The sequence below is a fragment of the Erithacus rubecula genome (genome assembly GCF_903797595.1).
Source record: "Erithacus rubecula genome assembly, chromosome: 20".
NCBI classification, from domain to species: domain Eukaryota; kingdom Metazoa; phylum Chordata; class Aves; order Passeriformes; family Muscicapidae; genus Erithacus; species Erithacus rubecula.
Window position 1 is genome coordinate 5,456,202 of NC_136672.1, and position 17,354 is coordinate 5,473,555.

Below are 17,354 nucleotides of genomic sequence, written 5' to 3' on the forward strand. Positions count from 1 at the left end.
GGCTGGCTCACATGAAGGTATGGCTGACCTGACTCTCCTTTCCATCTTTATCCATTAAAGGTCCCAGCTTGTATACAGTTTGAAAAAAAAACAATTTTAGCACTTGTGCAAATAAGCCTGTCATCAGGGAACACAGATATATCTAGGTCTCATCTGAGTCACTCACTCCTGCTTCCTCAACTCCTTTCCTCCCACTTGCAGTCAGTGAGTTCTGAATTTTTGTTGCCCCAGAGCAGGACTACCCACGTGCTCCTTCTTGAACTCTTGTCCCTTTCTTCCCCTAATCTGCTGTGTTTAAATCTCTGAGCAAGTGCAACTGTTCTTGCCTGTGAATGTTTTGAGGTGCAAGAATTTTGGAGAAGCCTTTTGTGTCCTTTGAATGTGGAACCAAGGCTGTTTCCTTCATGGCAGTGCCCACTCCAGCAGTCCTGCCCTGTTCCTTTCCTTCCCATCTCCTCTGATTCACTCCCAGAGCTGTGTCCTGCACTTTCCACCAGGCAGGTGGGAAATACAGCACCTCCCTAAACTTCCCTGCACATCAGTTCTTCAGTGTGGGGAACTAAACAAGTGCCTGTTCCCACTTTGGGGACACAAATGGAAGGGGCAGCCATGGCAAAAAGCAACTCACAGAGCTGCTGCTAAACTTGGAGCCCCCCCAAACTGAGAGTGTGGCCTCTGAGTTTGTAGCTGGGTAGGAATTCCTGCTCAGAAGTATGAATTCCCAAGTAAGGTTGTCAATTCCAAGGTCAAGATGTGTGCAGTGTCAGTATTAACAGTTTGATTGTTGGCTGTGGTGAGAGATCCTGCAGTTATCCTGATTCCTGAATAAAGGCTTAAAACAACTAGATTTTGCCTTATAGCTCTGTTTTCAGTAGATGAAGTTTTTGTGCCTTTCAAGGCATGACTTAACTGTGGATTTTGAAGACCATCAGTAGGAGATACACAAAAGTTTAGTAGTATCAGAATAACTACAGTATTGCATAGTTTTTTCTAATACATTTTCCAATGTCCTGTTGGGTGTAATTAACCTAGGAAACTTTGTCCTGTAGATAATTAGTTGTCAGATATAATTCCTGAAGTCTTTCTGACTAAGAAATTGTAAAATTTGCAATGCTATAATATATTAAGCAATCAATATTAAATAATATATGCTAATAGAATCCTAAAGCTTTTAAATTTTAAAACCAGATGAAGCAAAGTTAAGGTTTTTTTATTGCTGTGTTAACTTGTCTATAGAGTAAAATGAATGTGTACTGAGTACTGTAATAAAACAGTTTAAACAAAACCATGCATATAGAGAAAAAAACCTTAAAGGTTGTCTGTCCTGTAAATGTATGCCAATTGTGCTGAAAGCCTTTTTTTTTTTTTTTTTTTTTTTTTTTTTTAACCTCTCTCTTACTTACATTACTGTTGTTAATAGCAGAAATCTGCCTGGTTTGATCTTTGGAAACATGTAGGACCCTTTGCTTGTGTGTTTGCCTTTTCACTGGGAAAAACAGCAGCTGCAGCTAAAGTTAATTTGCTTCCCTTAGACACAAAACCTCAAAGTTGGTACTTTGAAGTCATGTAAGTTTTTTTTAAGGCCTTTATGGGGTTGTACCTTTTCTTGGTGTGTTTAAAAATGCAGCATATAATATTTCTAATTGTACTTCCCACAGAAATGTAGTTGGGCTTTGGACAACCTTTACATTTTTTTCCTCCATTTTTGCTTTGTAGAAGGCAGTGTTGGTATGTGGCTTGCTCCTCACCAGATTGGTGATCAGTGCAAGGCTTGTACATTTTCTCTTTTAACTTCTTTCAGGTTTGCTAAATACATCATGTTGTTAGTCACTCAGACTTTCCAGTGATAACCCATCCTGGCTTATCAATCCTGGTTGTCATAGAATCATAGACTATCCTGAGTTGGAAGGGATCCACAAGGGTCATCAAGTCCAGCTCCTGATCCTGCATGGGACAAGAGTCACAGGAGGTCCCTGAGGGCTTCTTGAGCTGTGTCCACTGCCATTGTCAGTCTGTCTTACAAGCAGAGTGGCCTCATTTAGGTGACACCTCCTGTCATGATGGTTTGGAGAAATGTGAAAACAGGAAGATGTTCAACAACAATCAATGAACTATCAGAGAATTGTAGGCAGAAATAATCAGCTGCACCAATGCAGGACAGAGAATAAATCACTTGGTATCAGTTCCTCTGAAAATACCCCAAACATTACAATGGAAAATTGGTTGAAATGAGAAGTGATGTCACCTCCTATTGAGCTGTACAGACAGGGCTGTAATACCTGCTCACCATCCAAAGGAATTCTTCCACTTGCTGCATGGAGGCTGTAGCTGGAGAGCACTGTACATTGATGTCCACAGGGCTGCTGCAAAACTGCCCTTTGGTCACATATCCTAAATTTCTGATCAAAGATTAAGTCCAGGTTGTCCCACTAATAATCATCATTTCTCCCACCCAGCTTTTCCAGCACTGGGATTGAGGTGCCTTCTGTAGTGTGGTATTTTTACAGGATGCCAAGTATTTATAATTAGTTTATCTCCCTTAACATCCTTTTGGACTTTTCCTGCTGTTACATACATCACAGCCCCTCTGTTGTGTACAAGCATTAGAATGGTTGTAATGGAGAATGTCCTACATGAAGCAGTTGCTGGATGTCACTCCACAAATAACTATTCCTATCTAGTTAAAAGTGATAGGTAAGTTCTTGAGTTTGTGTGCTAGGGGAAGCAGTAAGTAAGAGTGAAAGTTCTGGAGTGGAGTGTTGGGTTTGGTGGTTTCTTGGGCAGTGAAGTGTAGCAGAGGTAATGAGACACACCCTCCATTTAGAACAGAAAGGACAACTGTCATCATTTGAGCATTTTTTCTCTTTCATTTTTACTGGAGGAATATTGAGAATTTTATATCTGTAGAGGTTTGGGGTACAAAGCATGAGGTGATCAAGGGCTGTTGTTAGTGGTGCACTATCCTGTGCTTCATGCAAATCTTCCCTTGTCTTCTAGTGAATGTTTTGGTCCTTGAGTGGTGAGTTCAAAGGCAAATGTGGGAGAGCCAGCCAGGAGCTCTGCCTTCTGGCCCTGCCTCTGCTGGATAATCAGGGCCATTGTCTCTGTCCCTGGGACAGGTGTATCTGCTTCCTCCTGAGGTGGTGAGAAGTACATTCTCCAGCAGAGCATTCTAGAGGGGGATAGCAGGACAAAGTAGGACACATGCAAATAGAAGTAGCAACTTCTGGGTATTCAAGTAAAATTGTTACACAAAGCAGATTAGGGATGGATTTTACAAGCTGTGAATGTCTGACCTATGAGCTGTCTGGTGTGTATATTTCCCCAGGGTATTTTCAGTTTTACTGTAGTGACTAGCTTCATTTGTATTGTAAAGCTCTGAAAGGACAAGCAGTGCTATGAGTGCTTGTTCTTCATTACCTTTTTCAGGTTTTGTTTGAGATACACGATCAAGTCCTGCCTTACAAGGGAGCCAGCAAAATGTGAGAAGTGCAGAAAGTGAGAAATGTGTAATTCTGATACACTTTGCAAACTGCCACAAACCCAATGCTGATATCTCTGCTGTTTCTCTGTTAAGCTCAACATGATTCTGAAACTCTCATTGAAATGTTTGATAGCTCTTTTTTATTATTTTCTGCTGGTGACTTTCTGCCATCATCCCTCAGAACTTTTGCCAAGAGCTCTTACAAAATCCTCACAATTTCGTTAAAGGACTGAAAGGTTGTAGTTGGTTGTACTTGGACAAGTAGTCTAGAGTATGTGATAACAGGTTTTTTTTTCTGCTTGGTGTCCATGTTGCTAAACTTGAAGTTGCTGCTTGAAACAGCCCTTGTAAGATGGCCTGGAATTTTTAGCACTGGTGTTAGCAGCAGGTATAGGAATAGCAACCAGGAGATCTTACTCTGACCAGTAGGTAAAAAGACTTCTTTCAAAATTTTTCTTCTCAAAATTGAGGGTCTATTTTGGGTGCTTAAGGCAGTGTGTGCTCTGTTCCTTATATAGACACGTGCATATATGCACTTGGGTTCTTTTGGGGTCTGGTTTTGGATTTTGAACCTTTCCCGGATAGAGCAGGTTTGTACTCAGAATTCAAGGTTGTTTTCTTTCCTCAGGGAAAAAAAGAGGGAAAATGTGTGGAGCTCTTCAGGCTTCAGCACATGACCTCTTCTTGAGTTTGTGCTTCATCAATGGTGGTTTTGCTGGGACCCTGTTTAATCCTAAATTAAGCAATGCTATATAAAACCTCAGTGAATAACTGATTCACAAGCAAATGCCCATCCCTATTAGTACCTGAGAGAATTAATCCACACTGCATAACAGAAAAGTGACCAAATGCTGTGCTCTTCAGGGCTTCCAAATTTGGTCTGGATTGGTTTGAGATTAAGGAAGGATGTTTTGTCTTCTGTTTCCGTGATAACATCCTGAGCACTCCAGCTTGTTATAAAAGGTGGCTGGTCCTGGTCTTTAGTCACTGTAAACTGACCCTTGGTCTGTTGGGGAAAAACAACACTCCCCTTCCTCTTTTTAAGAAACTGCTCTTGTGCCCTGAGCATTCTGATCTCTGCATATTAGGGCTGTGAGAAACGACACTCACATTTAAAACTTAAAATGATTATTAAACTTTAACAAATACAGCAGAATGACTGAATAAGGAAAGAGAACCCAGCATATGACTTTCTGCAAAATGGCTGCTCCCCTTTTATACCTCTGGGGGTTGCATTAGACAACCCTGGCCTTCCCAAAGTGTGCCAGTTAACTCTTCCTTGCTGTCCTGTGGTAGAGACTATTTTCTTATGCCTTGGTTGGAGGTCAGGTGTTGCCATGCTGTGCCTCCTCCCAAATGCTCCAGCTACCAACAAAAACAACAAAAGGGGAGGGGAAAGGGGACTGTGGGGAGAGCAAATCACAGTATTTATACTGCAATAAAACTTCTTTGAACATATACATAATATTAATCTCTTAATTGTGGGACCCAACCATCGTATTACCCATCTCTAACAGGGCCAAGCTGTGGAGCTTAAGCTGTGCTAACAAGCTTTTTACTGGTTTGCACTCCATTTTGATCAGGCACTGGAATGAGACCATGCATTCCTTGCAGCATCAAATGTTGAAGTAGTCCTTACATTATCAAGTTTGTCAGAATTAGTGTTCATTTAAGTACCATAAAAGTTGCTGAACATAAAATGAATATCACTTCTGAGAGTCCCTGCTGTTTTGGAAACACTTGGGGGTCTTTGAGAAGTGGAAAGCCTAATTAGAATGTGAGCTGTAGCTACTTCCAAGCTCTGTAAAGCTATTTTTATTTGAGTTGTAAAATCACTAATACTGATTTTTTGCTTCAGGCTGCTCTGCTTTCTATTAGGGAGATTTTCCATCAATCTCTTTGAAAACAGGCTATTTGTGGTATCTACAGCTTAACCTTTTTACAGGTGGTAATAGTGGGAAGATTAATGTGAAGGGAATTCTGTAGTCACTGGGGCTGATAATTCTCTATCCACCACAAGAGCAAAGGCAGAACTCACACATTCCTACATTTTACCTCCATGTGTTTGTGCTAGTGAAAGCTTCCTACACAGAAGGAATGCAAGACCTGTGTCAATGTTTCTTGAACTTTATTGACTCCTTCCAGGATCTCCATTAGACATTTTGGAGCTCACTGCAGCATACTTTAAAATACCATCTTTGTGCCATGTGAACCAAAAAAGGTGAGCCATAGGGAAAGAGAATTGCTGTCTAGATTGTTTTTTGGGGTTTTTTTGCTTCTCTTTTTCCTATTACCCTTAATAAATAACTCTTCACAACTGAAGACTTTTGCCAGAGGGCATGTTGTAGTACCAGACTGGCAAGGCCTGGGAGGCAGAGTGAGTCTCTGCTGAGTTCTGTCCTTGTGGCCAGACTTGACTGTGCCTCAGCTCACATAAAGTTGTCTCAAGTATTCTTGTGTTACCTACGAAAAATATAAAATGTGATCTTGTGAGAGATCTAATGCTAATTCCTTGCTCCAGTCCTCTCTTTGGAGTCTTCCCTGTTACACCAGATTTTACTGTGCTTGCCAGCCACTGCAACTCTGGATTTCTTGATGGCTTTAGTTAGTTCTCCTATGGATTTCAGTTTTGCATGGTGAAATATTACATGGAATTGTAGTAACAACTTGTCTTTGTCTCATGCAGTTAAAAGTAACATCATTTCCTGTAATCTTACCCAGCTACTTCTCCCTATCAACCCTTTCAGAAGTTTAAGGTAATTCTGAATTTATCTGTAAATGTTTATATGGCACAAACCTCCAGTGGTGAATAGTTTTGTGCAGCATATATGGAGGGCAATATTATTTAGAGTTTGGAAAGAGAAGCTTAGATCCTGGAGTGGCCTTGACCTGTGACTTTATTGTTGGCTTGTTGTCTCAATTTTGTCATATATTTTACTTTGGAGGAGTGTCCAGGTCCCTTCAAGATGAATGGAAATAACTTAGACATAAATTCTTCATAAAGAAACTAAAGACAGCAGTTGGTAACCCAGACACCACCAGCTTTCTGCTTTGAAAAGCTACAAAATTTCCTCTTCTAGACTCTGCTTCCAGCTGCATGGCTGTTGTGGTAAAAGGCTGTGGGTGTGCCTGTGCAAAGTCTGTGTGTGTTGGAGCTGCATCACTTCAATAAGGCTTCTGACAAAAGCACCACTGAGGTGTGGGGAAAAAAGACCCCTGGATTTCATTGTGGTGGGGAGACAGACTTTCTGAATTACTTGGAGTTTGTGTTTTGTGCTCTTCTTGTGCCTTTAAAAAGCTGTGGGTGGAAGAAGTGTTTCTATAGTGATAATGGGAATTGGGGAGAGTGAGGATGAAAACCTAGATCCATAACACATTACTGCATTATAGTGCAATCTACATCCATTATTTAAGTATTATATTATAATACTTGGTAGTTGAGTGCAATTTAAGGAACAATTTTTCTCCAGCTGTTTTCGTAATATTTGCTCAGTGGTTGTTAAGCATTTCCACAGCTTTTTGTATCTACCTAGAGAGCAAGTATGCACAGTCTTAAAGGATGTCCAAATGTGGTACTGTAGGTTTTGATCTGAAAAATGTGGATATTTTGCATTTCCTATGTGTTACCATGATAAATTGAATTTAAGGAAAAAACTGAAATATTTTAGCAGTTATGCATTCTTGAGTCACCCTAATTGTCCAATGTATCGTTTTGTATTAAAAGCTTGCAGTTAGACTTTACTGCATATGATGAGTAAATCAAGAACAGAAAAACTGATTTGGCCTGGTCAGAGTCACAGTGTCATTTTGATGGGCAGATTTCCCCAGGTTTCCTTAAGATGTCATTCCTGCCTCACAGCCACCTTGGTGACACCCAGCCAGAGGAAGGAGGATTCATTTGTTCAGCCTGAGGGTGAGACAGGAGCTGCAGGTGACCAGGCCATATCTTGGGTTCTCTTTGCAAGATCCTGAAGAGATGAATTTGAATATCCTGTGGTGCCATTTACAGTAAATTTGCAGATGTGAGAAATGACACCTCACTTTTAAAAATTTGAAGAGGTTTATTAACCCTCACTAAGGGACTGAATAAGGAAAAAGAGACAGTGCTGACTGCTTAGCTGCAGCCAGAGACACACTGCTCACACCATAACAACCCTTACATATTGATAAGCCAACCCTCCCCTCATTTGTGCAGATGTCACTGTTCTGAGCCAGCTCTTCCTTCATCCCTCCTCTTGGAGTCTGTGCTTCAGCCCTCCCCATGGTCAGAGATCAGCTTTCAGCATGACAAAACTTATGTATAAAAACCCCAGATCTTAACAGAACTTCTTACATTCAGCATTAGAGCCAACATCACACTATCCATTTATTACATAGAGAACAAAAATGTTTTATATTGGGCTGTGGTGAACTTGCTTTGTTGAATCCAGACAGTTTCCCCTTGAAGCAGTTTTTACTTGCTGGTTTATACCTGGTTTGTAACTCTCAGAGCAGAAAAGGAGCCATTTTTCTCTGAATTGAAAACCCCTCTGCTTTAAAACCTTCTCTGAGGGGGAAAATCATGCTCCCAGGGGCTGTTCCATCCTGGGACAAGTAATTTCCAGCCTTAGAAATTCAGTTGTAGAATAGCTCTCTTTGGAACATTTGTTCACTTAATAAATTTTAATTCCTGCCCTAGTTTGAGTGCCATGAGTGCTTTCCTTGGATTCTTCAGACTTTGGGAATGTTTTTAATAGACTGCATTGTTTTCTTTGTGGCATTGTCTGTGTGACTTTGTGGAGGAGAAAAATTTCATTGGCAAAAACAGGTGCTACTGCAGCAGTTGTATTACTTTCTGTTTCAGTTACCACAGCAAGAATCCCAAAACTTTGGAGCTCAGGAAAAAAGAGGAGCTTCAGCCAAAATGTAGACCCCTCTCTAAATATATATTTTGGGATTTGTCTCTCCAAAACCATAGCATGCTGATTAATTTGGCTAAATTCAGAGCACATAATATTCGAGGCATTATTTAGTTTCATGTTTGCTTATGGGTGTCAGCTTGAGAGCTGAGCCACATCTGCTTGTTATGTTCCAATTTAGTGCCTGTGTTTTCCTGAAAGTGATTTGGTTTTGAAAGCTTTGAAACTGGTGTAGAATTCCCAAGGCTGTGCTTGGAAATATTCACTAGGTGTAAAATTGAACGTGGCTGGGGATGGTTGCTGTGTGTGAACTGTTCTTGCTGGGACTTGGGAACTGCCTTGCCGGGCAACTCTTGTGCATTTCCATGAGAACAGATGGGCTTTTGTTGATAAGAGCTGTTATCAAACTGGGAAACTGCTGGACAAAGTTGAGCCACTCTTGCTGTAAAACAGGGCTGACTGCAGGCTGAGGACATCACATGGCAGCATGGCTGCAAATGGAAGGGATAAAAATACCCTTCCTCCTTCCTCCTCTCAGTGAGGAGAGTCACTCTGGCACGGACCTGACTGGATCCCAGTCCATGGCATTGGGATGCTTTAGGTTTTGACCTACCCAAGGAGCAGCAGTTTTGAACAGCTGATCTAAAAAAGTGTTTCAGATCTTTTGCAGACCTTGAAGGCTGTCCAGTTTGGAGCAGCAAATCTTTAAAGTTTCATTTTGTTACTTAATTTATCTGTGTTTCATTTTGTACTTGGCAAATTATTCAAAGCAAAATCCAGTGATTCATGTGGTACTTAGATTAAATTTTGTAGCTTTGATAAGTCTGGTAAATCTTACTGTATTTCAGTTAAGAATCATTCTTTTTCTTAGAGGCACAGCACTGTGTTTTAATATCCAGATGATAAATTTTAATATGATTTATTATCTGGAAGTCACTTGGAGGTATAATAGATGGATTTACTGGGCGCTTTTCATAAGATGCTTTGTGGTAAAATGGTTTGATTACTTAAAGTCAGTTCTTTCATTTCAGTGGATTTATGATTTAAAATAACAGAACAGTGTCAGATGTAAACATCAAAGACAGATACATCAGTGAACAAAATTCCTATGTCTCTTTCTGACTTACTTTTTAGTTATATTTTAGCAACTTTAGTTACTAAAGGGTGTTGATGGTATAGTTTGGGTTTTTTTGAAAGCTGAAATTTTACAGGACCGTTCTGCAGTTTTCATGACAATAGCTCCATAACTTCGTAGGAACTATCAGAATTCCATCCTTGTGCACGTCACTGCAAAGTTCTCCTGAATTTAAGGCACTTCAGTACAAGTAGTTTTGCTTGGCTAAGCATTGGGAGCAGCTCCAGGGATGTCTGACATGTCAGAAGAAATGGTTTTGTAGATCTGTGTTGTGGAGATGACTCCTGCTGAAATGACACGGGAACGTGGAGCTTTGGAAAGAAAACAGCGTGTTCTGTTCTCTCTGGAAGAGGCAGAAAGGGGAACCCAGGAGTGTTTCCAGGGTGAGTGTGTGAGAACTCCCCGGTCCCTGACACAGGGCAGGGATCCCTGGCTGCCTGCCAGGGTGTGAATGGAGCTGTGACAGCTCGTTAAAATGATCCTAGAAAGGACAACGGGCTGCGAAGATAAAGCCAGCCTGGGTGTGAGGCAGGAAGAGGCCTTGGGAGCAAACAAAGCCGCTGAGGAGGGAGCTGTGGAGGGCTCATCACTACAGCAGAAGTCCCCTGTACACATTGGATGTGCAGATACTTAGGCAGTTACCTTATCGTGCCTTTAATCTGCTGGTTTGTACTCTGGTCACAAAGCTTTAATACACCCCCCAGCACTGCTCCCTCGCTGGCATTTGGCTTCAGGCCAGGCATTAATGAGTACCCCAAGCCCGATGTGATTTGGCTCCTCCAAATCTATTAGCATATCTTCAGAGCAAGATAAAACTCATTAAAATAATTTACATTTGGGTATTAGAATTTCTAATAATTTTTTAATACCCACTGCCAAAGCCCCAAAACTGTGGCACTGTCCTTCAGGTGAAACTACAATTTACCCATTCTTTCTGAAAAAAGAGCAGACTGACAGATCCCTTAACTGCTCTCTGATGGTGATGAAATGAGTCTGTAGCACATGAGCTTATCAAAGCTCATGGGGGATACCTCTGATAAAGGAATGCACACCGTTCTGTAAGATTTGGTTTATTAGAAACCATATCAAAATATGTTGTGTTTGAGTTGTGTTCTATTGTGCAGGACTCTAGTGAAGGCAGCTTGAGTTACAGAACAGCTCCCAATTACTGATTCTTGGAAACTGTGTGCTGAAATCTTTATATGACGGAGTTACAATTGTGGGTTTCAGCTCATACCCTCCCTGGTCTCTTGCAATTCACTTTTTTACACCCCTGTTCTTGATCTCTGCCATCCCTGTTCAGTATCCCTGAACTCCTGCTGGTGTCTGTCCCTGTATATCATGCTGAGGAGGAATCAGTCCCTGCCCAGCTCACTGGGCTCCAAGGCAGTCCAGCAGGCATCAGCTGATCCGGGGCAGCTCTCCATGTGTGAGCTCTTACCTCAGAGCCACGCTTGAACTGCTCATGACCTGTCTCAGATTATCCCAGTTAAACGACTGAACTCTGCTGTGCACGCTGGAGCTGTGCTGGTAAATAAATGCATGGAAGCCCAGAGTAGTAGCTGCACAAACGACAGCTTGAATGTTCCATCCACATGTAACTATTTGGGGTCTTTTAAGTGTTAAAGCGTCTTCAGCTGAAAATATCCTGAAATGGGCCGTGAAGTTGCTCACCTGAGTTGTGTAGATGTGGCCCTGCTGCTGTGCTAGTTCCCCAGTGGAAGTGCTGGCACCCGGGCATGTACATCCCATCAGCCTCTTCCCTTGGGACTTAAGGAACGTCCAAGTAACTATTACCAACTGTAGTTCACTGAGGAGTGTCACATTTTGCTCCCTTTCCTTTGCCACATGTAATTTTTCAGTAGGTTTTTGAGGTTTTTCTCTGTCCCAGGTAGCAGCAGTGAGGCAGATTTAGAGTGTTGGTGTGTCACATTTTTGAAAGGCAGCAAGCACCGATCTTTAGAGTTTAATTTTCTGAAGCACTCCTGTCAACTGTAAGAATAGGACATGCACTTAAAAATTCTTGTCTGCTTTTACTTTCTCTTTTAATTTCCTCTCACCATCCTTGAAATGAAGAAACATAATGACATAGTAAAAGAGTTAGTTTGAGGGTTCAGTGGATATCTTCACCATACTCTGTGTGTGTAGTATGTAATCTCTAGATCTGCATTCATGTTTCTTTCTCTTTGCATTTCCTCATCTTCCTGCATTCAGGCAATGCTAATCATGTGATACTTTTGTGACTTGAGGCTTTTTTATTTTATTAACTCAGATCTAGCTTTTTGTTGGATCCTCCTGAGAAAACTGAGAAGAAATAAAGTGCTCGAGGAAAAGTGGTGTTGTGGTGTTTAATCTCAAAGGGAAGGGGGCAGGTTCTCTGAGGTGTTTACTTCCAACACAAAATTATCTTGAGGAGGGGTAGTTTCAAACAATAGCATGGTTTTACTTACAGAATATAATACAATATTGGAGGGACCCCTTTCAGTCAGTGCACCAGGCTTGCCTATTGCTCTGTACCAGTTGACAGAAATTCAATGGAAAATGAAGCATCAAAGTTCTTAGAGTAAGCATGCCTTGAAATACCAATTTGTGCATTTTAAAACTATCTTTTCATGTGGCTCCTCTCTTGTGACTCCTGATCTTTCATTCGTGTTTAAAATTACAGCAAGAAAAGTATCCCCTTAAAAGATAAAAAGAAGGAACTTTGTTCATCTACATTTGCTGCTTGAATGTGTTTAGTTTTATTAATGTAAAAACTTCTCAACACAAATGTAAAGAATAACCTGGTACCTTCATCAGTCTTGTTGATATCTTGAGTGTATCTCAAACTTAATTTTTGTTTGCTTACTTCCTTCAGGTTTTGAATGAAGAATGTGATCAGAATTGGTACAAGGCAGAACTCAATGGAAAAGATGGCTTCATTCCCAAGAACTACATAGAAATGAAACCCCATCCGTAAGTAGAGCTTTTGGATAGGCTGCCTTGGTTTTACTCTGGGCATCCTCACAAACAGAAGGATGGTCTTCTGCTAAACTTTTACCAGATTGCTCAAATGTATGGACAGATAAAGGATGGCTGGTGAGTTGTGTGTCTCTGGCTGTAGTGTTTGTTTGAACTCTTTTCACAGTAGCTGCATAGCAGGGTGTTCTGGGAGGATTTTCTGGTGCTTTCTCTGGTGTTTTTAGGGTCAGACAGAGCAACCTTGGGGTTAGCAGCCATAAACCAGCAGAAAACCCTTTAACAGAGAGATGTCACTACCACTGCCCCAGGAAGAATGTCTGTGTTCTTGTGATGATTCTCAGTTTTACTTACTGAGCAGCTAAGAGTAAAAATCATGGCATTTACAGCTCTGCAAAAGGTGAAGGGTATTTGGGGCTGAACTTGTAGTATGTCTGTCACATCCTGAGTATAGAATCACAGAACTGTTAAGATTGGACAGGACTTGTAATTTGTAACCTTCCTCACAAAACAGGCTGACCTCAGAGTGCTGTTACACAAGTATTGTTGCCTTGAACTGCTGCTGCAGAGAGCTGTGTTTGAGTAACTACTTTGAACCTTTCCCCCTAGGTGTAATGGAGCCAGCATATAAAAACTGTAGCATTTCATGACTGGGTATTTTCTTTGTGTCAGTTCATGTGTTTCTGCTGTCTTCTGCTAAACTTTTTGCCAACCTTTGAGATCCTGCAATATCTGAACAAGAACAGCAAGCTCTGGGTAATAGATTCAAAGGAAGGTTTAGGAGGGAGAGGCAGAACCTGTAATCAGGAGTTTTACAAGGAGCTATAGCATTTCATTTGCTCACAAAAACTGATGATTTATATAAGTGTTGACTGTCATTATATAATGAAGATATTGCAGTTAAATGCAATCAAGAATTATTTTTCTAAGGGCCCTTTTGAAATAGCAGAAGGAAGCTTCTGAGGGCCTGGCCCCAAAGAAGGAAGAAGAGGTGTCATACTTTAGAGCAGCCAAGTGGGAAGTGAAGCAAGGACACACAAGAAAATTCTGAAATTGTTTAAAGCCTTGATTTCTGTAGTAACATGTCTGGTTAACCCTGGTTCTATCAGTCCACTGGGGATGACAAATCCACATAGCAATTTGTCTCACATTGATTTGATGCTTGTACCTTCTCTTGACAATTTTCCAGGCATTTGAGTTATCCTGCAGTGCTGTCTCCTCTGATGATCAGTTTATTCTGTGATCCTCTGTGGTATTTTGTTTTAGAGGAGTAGAGCTGTCAGTTTTCCACTTTTTTTGTATCAAAAGGGAATGAGCAATATTTGAGCCTGCAAGTCGGCGAATTTGGTAGTGGTTTTTGAGCATAGTTAATTTGATCTTACCTGAAGATGTTTTGAACTACTGATGGCATCTGGATGGAGGCAGTGCCATGTGTCAGCAATGCTGGGAGTCTTAACTACTGCATTTTAACAGCCCTGGGAAATCATGCAAAAGTTTTTATAGCATAGCATTGGCTTAGCTGTAGTGCAGAGCTCTCTAGTCATACAGGTCATACAAAAAGCAAACTGCAGGCAGCTGAGCAGTGAGAATGTTCCTTTACTCACACTATCATCATATAGTTTTCAAGAGGTTTTGGAAAGAAAACAACTGAATATGGATTAAAATCCTGTCTTCAGATCCAAGACTTAAATCCTCCAACTGCACAGCTGGTATTAAATGACGTGTTGCCTGTATTTTTGTATTTTGATTTGTATTTTGCAAATCATTCAGATCACTTTGTTACTACCAGCAAATGAAGATGAAAGGAAAATGTGACACCTCTCAGTGACCAGATTTAACTGGGGATTAACCTGAAGGGTTAATTTTAATTGCCACCTCAATTACCAAAGGAAAGACTGGACAGGAGAAGAGCTAAGGGAAGCTGTGGGCAGGGAGGTGCACAGCAGCACCTTGCTCTTGAAGGAGGCAGGGAAGACTTTGCTGTTTAATAAACACACCATGGATCTGATCCAGGCTATCTCAGGTCTTTGTGTTTGTTATCAGCTTGTCCTGGGGATATTGCTGAAGTCTCACTTTGCAGTATTGTAATTTCTTGTGTGGAACTTGGCCAAGTGAAATGATTGTGCGAAGTGAAGCCGAGGGAATTGCCCAAGCGCCGATTGAGGGGAGGCTGGAGGCGATGGGAGCCTGTGCTGTACAGTCAGTGCAGCTCCCTCTGCCTGTGCAGCATCAGCAGCAATGCCTGCATTTCATTCTGCAGTGCTGGCAGGATGAGTTCACCTGCATCACAGAGCTTGCTGGAGTCAAGCCTTACAGGCTTAGCCCTTCAGAAGAAAAATTGTGGGAATGTGGTTGTCGCTTTGCCTAATTATCCACAAGTGATTTTTCACATGCTTTGATGTTTGTTAATTTTTTCAGACATTCTGTAGCAAAGATATGTGCACAACACTTCTGCTGCTTTACAACAGTGTTCTTAAATAGACAGTATCCTGCAAAATAACTTTGTTTCATCTCCGGGGTTTTCTTTTCATTTAGTTGAGTCTCTCTTACTCTGGCTAATGTAGTAGTAAAGCTATAAAACTGCAAGGAAGCTCAAATATTGTCAAAGATTTTTAGTCTTTCTATTTGAAGTGCCTTAGAAGCAGCTGGCAGAAAACTTATATAGTTTGGCATTGTCACTTTGGAAATGTTATTTCTTTTAAAAGAATAGTACACTTCTACTTTGTAGTGATTCAGTAAAATTTAGGGGAAGAAAAGGTAAACTGTTGAGGCTTCAGGAAGGATTCTGTTAAGCTCTTTCAGGCTTTCCTTCTTACTTTATGGAAAAGGGTCAAGTTGTTTTTTGCTTGTGTTTAAGATGAGACTTTTTAATGTGAGTAATTGAGAATTATTTGCAAACTAAACAGGATTAAGGCACTTTGTAAACACAAAATATGGTGAGATATCTAAAATCACAATATAAAGCTTGCTTCAAGCAGCATTTGGCAGAGAGAAAATTCAGTACTTGTCTTTCTGACAGTAGTGCCAAGAGCCCAGGAAATTAAATACTGCCTTTGAATTTGGAAGGAATTTCACTTACTGGTTTCTCTTGGTTGGTTTTTATGGGCAGTAGAGTGCAGTGAGAGGCAGGTGGGTCTCCTGTGGTGGTCTGCCACCACTTTACCTCAGGTACCAAGGAGCAGCACAGGTGCTAAGCCACTCAGAATTTACAAAATGCCATGATCATTGGAAATAGGATGGTTGAGAGAGGAAGCTTTTCCTTTTCATTCCAGGGGATAAAAAGTACACAATGAGAGTTTCAAGCAAGTGAAGTGTTTGGTAACCAAGTAATCAGTCCTTCCTCAGTTCTAGAGGTAATTTCCCCTTAGAGAGAAAGATCTGGTGACTTTTTGACGTCACGAGAGCTCCAGCTTCTCTTAGGAATGACTGTTTCAGGAAAAATTCTGCAACTCCTGCCTTGTTGCTGCAGCAAAACCTTCACTGCAGACAGTGGGCTGTGTGAGTGGAGCTCTTGTTATGAAATGCTTTCCTCTAAGGTCAGTCATCTGCATGGGTGTGGGTGTGATAAGTGCTGCTGTCCTGTGTGATCTGTTCCTCAGAGCTGAAAGCTCTGCTTTTTAGTTGTGAAGATGCTTCTGCTTTTCTCATGCCATGTGACCTATCCCTGCTTTGCCTTTAATCTTGGATTAGTCTGAAAATGTAAATATAAATGGGGGCAAGGATCCCATGACCAGGCTGTTGGTCAGTGCTGATGATCTGGTGGCCTGAGGTAGGTTCAGCCTTGGTGTCATAGTCAGCCTGTGGTTGGTGAGAATTTTGGATGTGGTTTGCATGAGGCAGCTACTTCATGTGACTCCTCCTGTGAAAGCTGCTAGATTGTCCTGCCTGTGGGAGAAAGCAAGAAAAGAGGCTCCTGAAACAAGTGTCATCAGCATCTTTTCTGGAACAGAATCCATGCCTAGCTCAGCACTCCCCTGCAATGGAGCAGAGAGACCTTGAAGGAGCTTTTCTCACTTGGTCTGTGTGTAACTGCAGGCCTGGCACCTGCCTCAGCTTTCTGACAGATGATACTTGTCTTGGACCACAGGACTCTGGTAGAGCTCTGAGACTGGGCTCTAGGCTGCAGGAGCAAACAGCTGCTGGATGAAGATATTGATTCTCTTTACTAAAGTAATGTCTAACCTACCACCTGATCTGAAAGAGACAAAAAATTGATTTAGATACAAAATGCACCTTCCTTGTGTGCAGTATGGGGCAGTGCATAGACAAGGTCTTGTTTCTAGAACTGTGCTGTTTCTGGCTCTTCCATGCTTGGATTAAAATTCTTAACTTTTCCTATTGTTTCCTTTTCCTCCCCACACAGGTGGTTTTTTGGAAAGATTCCCCGAGCGAAGGCTGAAGAAATGTTGGGCAAACAGAGACATGATGGTGCCTTCCTCATCAGGGAGAGTGAGAGTGCTCCTGGGGACTTCTCCCTCTCAGTCAAGTAAGTCATGCCCAGGAGCAATTGTGTGCTAATCAGGCTTCTGCTGCTCCTTTGGACTGTTGAGTAAAGGGCAGGTGATTGTCAACACTGGAGCAGAAATTATCTCTCTGATGCCCTGGAGCATTCCTGTTCTTCTAGTGACATTTGTTCCCTCTCCAGTAGAACAAACATCTTTGCTCTGGTTTGCAGTGAGCCCACAGAACTGACCTGGTGGCACGTGGCTCACAGGGGCCCAGGCACTGTCTGGTGGCTTCTTTGTGGATCACATTCCTCCCTCTTATAGCCACAAAGCACCCAGTGTGAATAACCTCCCATCCTCCTTCCTTCCTCCTCTGCAGTGCAAGTTATTACTTTATCTTCCCTCTCTGTAGTACATTTGCAAGTACATTTTGG

The 17,354-nt window shown here is 41.6% G+C and overlaps 1 protein-coding gene across 1 annotated transcript in view; it reads left to right on the plus strand.

Moving 5' to 3' along the window:
- Positions 1-17,354, plus strand: part of GRB2 (growth factor receptor bound protein 2) — a 49,712-nt gene that overhangs the window by 26,690 nt on the left and 5,668 nt on the right. The window contains exons 3-4 of the mRNA XM_079323471.1: positions 12,375-12,472; positions 16,839-16,961. Of these exons, the coding sequence (XP_079179597.1) occupies positions 12,375-12,472; positions 16,839-16,961 (221 nt within the window). The remainder of the gene's footprint in view (positions 1-12,374; positions 12,473-16,838; positions 16,962-17,354) is intronic.